The following is an 8083-nucleotide window of genomic DNA, read 5'->3' as shown; positions in this document are numbered from 1 at the left end:
ATGAATAAATCTTCTTTTTTCAGTACCGGTACTAGTTTTATTTTGTTGTATTTATCCGCGACTCTAGGACCCACAAGTAAGCCCACAGGCTGAGAACAAAGAGCTGTTTTTGGGTGATACGGTATTATGATGTCCTTAAAATAAAATAGGGCCTGATTATTCAAACCTTGTTTGTGAGGAGAAGGATTTTAAATTTCCGGGTTTAACAAGGAGCAAATGAAGAGAAGCAGTATGGGAGAAATATGCTCTCTCTTTGTAGCCTAGTCACTATTCTTGCTGCAGCATTTTAGATCAACTGAAGGCTTTTCAGAGTTTTTAGGACAACCTATAATAACATGAGTGAGTGAGTTTCACACACTTGACAGGATTTTTCTCATTTTAGACATATTGTGCAACACAAGAAAGCAAGAAAGATATCCTGCATATTTGTTTAACATGTGCATTGAAGGTCAAAATTGACTCCAAGATTCCTCACAGGAAGCCAAAGTAATGAGATTCAGAGCAAGTATTTGGTTAGACACATTGTTTCTAGGATCCTCTCCTTTCTTTCTTTCCCTTTTTCATAAAGAGATTTTTACTCTATGTTTCAGGGTGTTTACACTCCTTGTGGAAGAAAACTGTAAGCACACCATCAAATACTATACATTGAAAGAAAGATGTGCTGGGCATGGCTCTTGGAACAGAAGCTGTTTTTGGTTCACAAGCATTTTCCCACTCCTTTCCTCTCCTGTTATCAACAGGAAAGCTGTGAAGCCTAATATTACTTCCCATGTTTCCTTTCTACTCACAATTGCAACCTAAAGCAACACAGTGTTGCATCGTTCAAGGACATTTCATATGCTGCTCGTGTATATTAATGAGCTATTTATGTGCTTCGTATTCGGGGTACATTTATGATTCAAAGCAAATCTTTAATCTAAATGCAAAAAAGGTGAACAGTTCCTGTTAATTTTAACTCAACAGACCGCACCTGTCTACAAACGTGTTTAGAGCGTTGGCTTTGCCACAGGAGCAGCGTGATATTAAAACACATCCCTACTCTGTCTACAGAGTGCAGCTGCTCTTTATTACTCTGCTTCTCTAAAAGAAAAACAGTGGTTACTGGATATAACTCCAGATCTATGAGTAGCCAGTGTCACTGGAATCCAGAACTCAGGTAGATGATGATACCCCATGAAGGTAGTGAGAGGTACTTCATTTTATTTTTTGGAAACTATCCCATGATGCAAAATCTTCGTGCAAACGATGTTTCAACACAGCTAATCAAACATTTATTAGTCATAAAACTTATTTAGGCAAAATTTAGCCGTCTTACATTTTTAAAACCTCGCTGGTAGATTTCTTATGCTCATTCCTGTTTTTGACTAGAGGATGAGGAGCCAAAACCAACTAATTAAATATATTAAATTATTAATTGAATGTCTCAATAATTAACTACAATTACAATTTTGATTAAAACCAAGTGTGGCACAAATGCCACCAGCTGCTGACAACTTTAAATTCCTTTAACTAGAAGTGTCCTTTAATTGTGTTTAGAGGTGAGGAGCAGGAGCACAATCACATCTTTGTATGTCTGACACACATGACAATGAATGTGTGTTACTTAATTCTCTATTTTTTCCCTTTTTAGGCTCCTTTGTGAAGAATTGACCTCAGTGCGGCTTCCTGGTTATCAGCTAAACTTATTTCTGTAAAAACCCATACTTTGAGAAATTGTTGAAAATTGTACTTTATTCTGCTCTCTGTGGTGCCGCACTGAGCTTCACACTCTGGTTTCAGTTCCCTGCGATAACAGCAGGCAAGTCGCTCCACCTAGTGCTCACAAGAAGAACTGCGTGACTTCATAAAAACCTTGTGTTAAAACCAAACCGATCTTTTATGTAAATGCATTAAATACATGAGCTTCAAGGAGACCGCAATGAAATGTACACATCAGTTTAACAAAAACTGAAACCTTTATTTCAGATTTCATTTCCTTTTTCTTACAAAAAAAGTGCACCTTGGAATGCTCGTTGTTAAATGGACCCAGTATGTTGTCACGGTTGCTTGAAGTTGATCCTTTTCTGGTGCATTAAGACAGCAGCCACTGAATTACCCCAAACCCCTCCCCCTGGACCACAGAGCCGAGTGTTAAAACGAGGTTGCCTGCACGATTTCTCCTTAAACCCACCCACTTGCCCCCTCCTTCCCCAGTCCGGCTCTCCTAGTTAACGTTACAGCAGCGCTCTACTCCTTGGCGACTGCGAATGGCTTCTCCACTTCAATTTTTCCACAGTCGTGAATGATGACATCTTTCAGAGGTTTGTCACGCCCGTCGGTCTTCGTTTCCTCGATCTTCTTCACCACGTCCTAGAAGATAAAACGATGAACGTACAGTTACATTTTCCCCCTCAACAAGACAATAAGTACATAAAATCAATACAGGGTTAATTTGAAAGAAATGTACTCTTCTTTTGGTCAAAGTTGAGCAATGTACAGTTTAACCCTGAACTACAAAATACAATTTTTTGAAAGCTTAATAAAAACATTTGCATAACTTTATATATTGCTACATGCAATTTATGGCCTACAATGCATAGTGCACTTTATTTACAGTTTAAAGAACAAAGTACAGTACTGGAGTAATGTCCTTAATTGTCCATATCTAGAAGTTTAGAAAAAAAAAAACACACTGTATGATAAATTATAAATTATGTTGTGCTGCTTTGATGTGCAGAGCACACAGTGGTACCACTTTCTACCTTGCATTTACTTTTGATCTCACACCCAGACACGTGGAAAGCTACTAGCAGTTTTCTACTCTTTGAGCACTCAAAGCACTTTCTTACTGCAAGCCTCATTCACACAAACATTTAGTGCTTTTTTTGTTTGTTTTAAAAGCCACACACACACTGATGATGCCTCAGAAGAAACTCAGAGTTTAGATATCTTGCCCAAGGATACTCTGACATGCAGACTAGAGAAGCCAATGAGGGATCAAACCGCCAACCTCCTGATTAGTATACAACCCACAATCTCCTGAGCTACAGTTCCCCCATCGGGTCAGTAAGCTGGCTCAATGATCTCATGTAGTCTGTAGCGCCCCATTCTGGTTTTCTTAAAGTTTGTGAAAAGAAACCAAACTACGGGAAAAGCAACAAGTTTAGAAACTCAAACCGACTTCGTATGAAAGCATCGACTCAAAAGGACACAGACAAGCTCGCGCCAGCCTGCCGAGAATTCCAGGCATGTCTGGACTTGCGTACATCCGCAGTGACTCCTTGGCGTCACACATGCCTAAACTGGGTCAAAGATCTGGGAACAAAGGCGGCAGCAGCAGCAGCATGCAACTGTTATTTATGTTTGCACGGGCTCACCTACAAAAACTCTATACAGTTTAGGCAGATTTTACTGACTGGGGCTGTTTTAGTTGTCTCGGCTTAAACTTAACAGCACATATGTGTGCCTGATTTATAAGAAGGGAAATAATTTTATTGCAATTATTTTATTTTCCCCAATTGCTAAACCTGAGTAAGAAATTGAACAATAAACTGATCAACTGTCTGTTTTAGTAGCTCAGATCAGCTCCTAGAATTCATATTTCAGGTGATAATTTCCCCTGAACCCCTTCAGCCATTTACATGACTCGGTGTCACACTCACCATGCCCTCCAGGACTTTTCCGAACACCACGTGCTTCCCATCCAGCCATGGAGTCTGAACTGTGGTGATAAAGAACTGGGAGCCATTGGTGTCCTTGCCAGCGTTGGCCATGCTGAGCCAGCCGGGCCCGTAGTGCTTCAGCTTGAAGTTCTCGTCAGGGAAACGGTCTCCATAGATGCTCTTGCCTTCAAAGAGAAAAAGGTTTATATATTAGCCATTTCCACTCCCTCCCTGCACTGACCTTTGCAACTCATTTGAATGGCCTGATTGCTGCAAACGCTTATCTTCACTTTAATTATTCAGGAACGCTGAAAGCAGTCGCTCTCGGAATGAACTCGACCAGTAAAGCCACAAAAATGGTAAAGGAGTGTTTGTGAGCTGAACAGGCTCTTAGCACACAATAGATATGTTGATGCTGACTGTCTTTGGATTTGGCTAGAATTGAATGAGTAACCTTTTACTTGCCAAACCAATGTGCTAACCACACTATGGACAGAGAGACTTAACTATGTCGGCAGATTGTGATTACGTGCCTAACCCCAGCCCTGGTACATTGTAAGCCCAGGACAGTGAAAATGCAAATTAATTCCTGCTAGAAAAAAAAAAAAAAAAATCTGTCAAGTCCTGACGTCTCACCTCCAGTGCCGTCTCCTCTGGTGAAATCTCCACCCTGGATCATGAACTGCTTGATGACTCTGTGGAATTTGCTGCCCTTATATCCAAATCCTTTCTGTTCAATTGCAAATTACAAAAAATTATCATGAGCACCACTTGAAACATCTGAAATGAATGAGCAGAGAAATACTGATTTTAGTTTCTGCCCATTTTGACCAAATCACCTCCTTCAGTTTATTCACAAATAAAATGGTCAATGGTGACAAAAGAAATGGCTTCTCACCTCTCCTGTTGCCAGGGCAGCAAAGTTGTCAACTGTTTTGGGAACGGTTTTCCCAAACAGTCCGATGACAACCCTTCCAACGTCTTCATCACCAATTCTAATGTCGAAGAAAACCTATTAAAAATACATTTAAAAAGGCAGTTAATAAAATCATTTTACACATGTTTTTGTTTGTTTTTTCAAAAAAATGATTTTTTTAATGGATTTCCATCCATCCACATTCTTCTGCAGGCATGACGGTAGTACTCCAAGCAGAGTAACCCAGCGCTCACTGTCCCAAGCTACCACTGCCATGATCTTCAGCAGGACACAGACAGACAGCATGTCCTCCGTCCGGCCAGAGAAGGAGGCGTCCAAATGCTTTAACATTTGCATCATTTTAGGCAAATGCAGCGGCTCAACTCTGAACCTTACGTTCCCTGCCCCCCAGTTCCACTATTCACCAGAAGACTGGATCCAGAACTCAAGCTGTGTGTGGAGGTGAGCCCAGCTACATCTAATTTTAGTTCTCAATCTCTTGAACTAGCTCTGCCTCCTTCCTGGGAGAGGTGATGTCCTGATTCGTGACCCAAGAACCAGGTTACCAACCCAGGATCAGTGCTCAAAGCCCCCTCCCCCCCTCCACAGCTTGAGCCAAGTCACTGATATTTAACAAAAAGTAAAAACTGGTGGGTCAGAATACTTAAATAGGTAGTTTATGTTCTCCACAACACTGAGAAGATTAAACTCCATGTAATTTAATGAACTGACAGCTGCAACCTAACCTCCCCGAGTAGTTTTCCTGCAGACACTTCCATGTGAAATTATAAGACTTTTAAAGACTGCTCATGTAAGCAAAGCAAGAGGAATCATTAGACTGAAGTTTTTTGTGCCTTTCTTCCCTTTGAGGTTGTCAAGGCACTTGCAGTTATTTGGTGGTAGGTCTGAAGAACACATTTAGTACATTTTTCTTCATCTAATGACCAAAAACAGCAAAATGCAGATTTTGAGTCTGGGGAAATCTTGCTACTGAAGGACAATTTTAATTTTCAAAATATCCCTGGTGTTTTGTTTTTTTTTTTTGTTGTTGTTTTTTTGGTTGAATATCAATCTTATAAGACCTGCAACATAAAAGTCCCGATGGTTAATGTGTGAAGTCGTATAAAGACTAAAAGGGTTTCCCCCCCTCTTTTTTGTATTATAGTATAAAATATAACACCGAAATATCGTTTCAGCTGGCTTCATTATTGCGAGAAGTCTAACTAACATGTTCAGCAGTTTATTTATTCACCTACGACATCCTTTGATTGCATGATAAAACCACGGGAGGAAAAATCTTGCTTAAATTCAACTCTGACCTATGACACCACATATTATACATTTATCTAATAATGAAAGCAACTACTTGATGTTACTTATCGGGTTTTATAGTGAGTCTGTTCCAACACGATGGCTCAGTTAACGGCCAGTTTAGAGCCTTCTTCAATCTGTAGACGTGGACAAACCAGACACAATATGCCAGACAAAAACACCCGAACCCCACACAGCTGCAGTTTTATCTCTTTATATTAGATAAATAAATGAACAGATAAGGAAAAGCCAAAGAAAGGTGGGGCCATTTATGAACAATGTGTTTGAGATAGTTAAGATAAAGGCCTAACATTCTTGGCGAGCTAGCTCCATGATCTCCATGGACAGCTAGCTCTGGGATATTAGTCCATCAGCGTCAGTTTAGTCCTGACCTCACGGAGTGCTCTATAAATGCAATCACAGCTGATATCGGAAAAGCTTAAACGTCTGCTAGCTTAGCCAAGCAGACGGCGTCCTGCAGGCCAGCTTGGTTGTGACGTGGCTTTATAAGCTGCAGCTTCCCGTTAGCATCAGTGCACAGCGAGAAATAAGAGCAAAGATTTCTGCTAAGGCTAACACCCACCTTCGCTGTTACTTTGGGGCCTTTCTTCTTCTCGTCAGCAGCCGAGCCATTCGGGAAAGCGAGAAAAATCAGGGATCCCACAATAACTGTAACAGCTATGAGGAACTTCATCTTTCTCTCACAGAGTCTAACCATCAACGAGAAAAAAAATTAACAGCCCGGGAACGGCCTGTTAGCGATGCTACGTTTATAAAGGGCCGGGGGGAAGGAGTGAGTGGGTATCCGGGGGTGGAGACTGTGGAGGCGCCCTCTCCAAAGGCTACAGGCCGGCTCGACCACACAGGGGCGGAGTTTCAACCCTGCGCAGAGACGCACGGAGCTTTGATTGGATCACGTACCGGATAAGCCAATCAAATGTAGACGCGTAACATTCATTTTTTTTTTCTTTTTTGAGTGTTCAAGTATTCCTAACAATGGAAAAGAAATGTTTCCGTAAGAAACGTATGGACGATGGGTTTTCTTGTCCTTACACAGACCAGTTTCTGCCAGGCTCACTTTGTTACCGATATCATTCATCATAAACAAGGTTTTATACCTGCAGATAAAAATACAAGTTGCCTTAAAAATGTGTTTTGCTTTGTGTTTTTCAGTTTTAAGTTTTGTCATATGCAAGTTAGCACAGGGTCAACATTGCAATGAAATGTGTTTGAGTCAGCAGTCACTCAGCAGCATGATACAGTAGGAGAAAATATAATAAAATAAAATAATAAAAAATAGAAAAATAGTAAGGAGCAAAATGTTAGAGAGACATTGTAAAAGAGAAAAGATGACTAAATATATATGTATCTATAAATATAAATATATGTACACTAGTGATTAAATAAGAAAATCTTGAAAAGAAATATGACGGGAGGGCAGATGGGATGTTGCACAGGAATGAGCAGCAGAAAATTACAGTATTGCACTTTTAAATATAAATATCAATAACAATAAAGTGAAGTGACCAGTGCAGATTAAACAGAGTACTTGTGAAGCTGTAGGGTAGCTTCTGAGTGCTGTGTTGTGTGTGTTTAAGTGTTGTGGTTGAGGTGTCGTATGGCTTGTGGTAAAAACTGTTTTTGAGTCTTGTAGTCCGAGCAGACAGGCTCCTGTAACGTCTGCCAGATGGTAACAAGGAGAACAGCTGATGTGCTGGGTGGCTGTGGTCCTTGATGATGCTGTGTGCTTTACAGAGGCATCGCTGGAGATAAATGTCCTGAATGGCAGGAAGCCTTGTGCCAGTGATGTGCTCTGCTGCCTTCACCACCCTCTGTAGTGATTTACGGCTGCTGGCAGAGCAGCTTCCGTACCAAACTGTGATGCAGCTCGTCAGCAAGCTCTCAATTGCACACCTGTAAAAATTTGAGGTGATGTTGGCATTCATGCTAAACTTCCTCAGCCTCCTCAGGAAGTAAAGCCGCTGGCGAGCTTTCCTGATAGCAGTGTCTGTGTGAAGGGTCCAGGAGAAGTCCTCAGCGATGTTGACTCCAAGGAACTTGAAGCTGCTGACCCTTTCGACCTTGACACCGTTGATGTGGATGGGCTGGTGTTCTCTGACTGGTCGTTTCCGGTAGTCCACTATCATCTCTCTAGTTTTGCTGATGTTGAGAGTCAGGTTATTTTCCAGGCACCACTCGTACAGTGCCATCACCT

At 41.1% G+C, this 8083-nt stretch overlaps 1 protein-coding gene across 1 annotated transcript; it reads right to left on the bottom strand.

The window, feature by feature from the left end:
* Nucleotides 1-1936: 1936 nt before the first annotated feature.
* ppib (peptidylprolyl isomerase B (cyclophilin B)) lies at nucleotides 1937-6680 on the bottom strand. Its single transcript, XM_004564557.5, has 5 exons — nucleotides 6452-6680; nucleotides 4540-4653; nucleotides 4278-4371; nucleotides 3642-3826; nucleotides 1937-2349 (listed from the first exon to the last, which is right to left on the bottom strand). The coding sequence occupies exons 1-5, from the start codon at nucleotides 6584-6586 to the stop codon at nucleotides 2227-2229; spliced, it is 651 nt and encodes a 216-aa protein (XP_004564614.1). The 5' UTR covers nucleotides 6587-6680; the 3' UTR covers nucleotides 1937-2226.
* Nucleotides 6681-8083: the final 1403 nt, after the last annotated feature.

Source organism: Maylandia zebra, linkage group LG7 (assembly GCF_041146795.1).
Source record: "Maylandia zebra isolate NMK-2024a linkage group LG7, Mzebra_GT3a, whole genome shotgun sequence".
Taxonomy (NCBI): Eukaryota; Metazoa; Chordata; class Actinopteri; order Cichliformes; family Cichlidae; genus Maylandia; species Maylandia zebra.
Note: the sequence above shows the minus strand (reverse complement) of the source record. Positions and strands in the feature narration are given on the sequence as shown.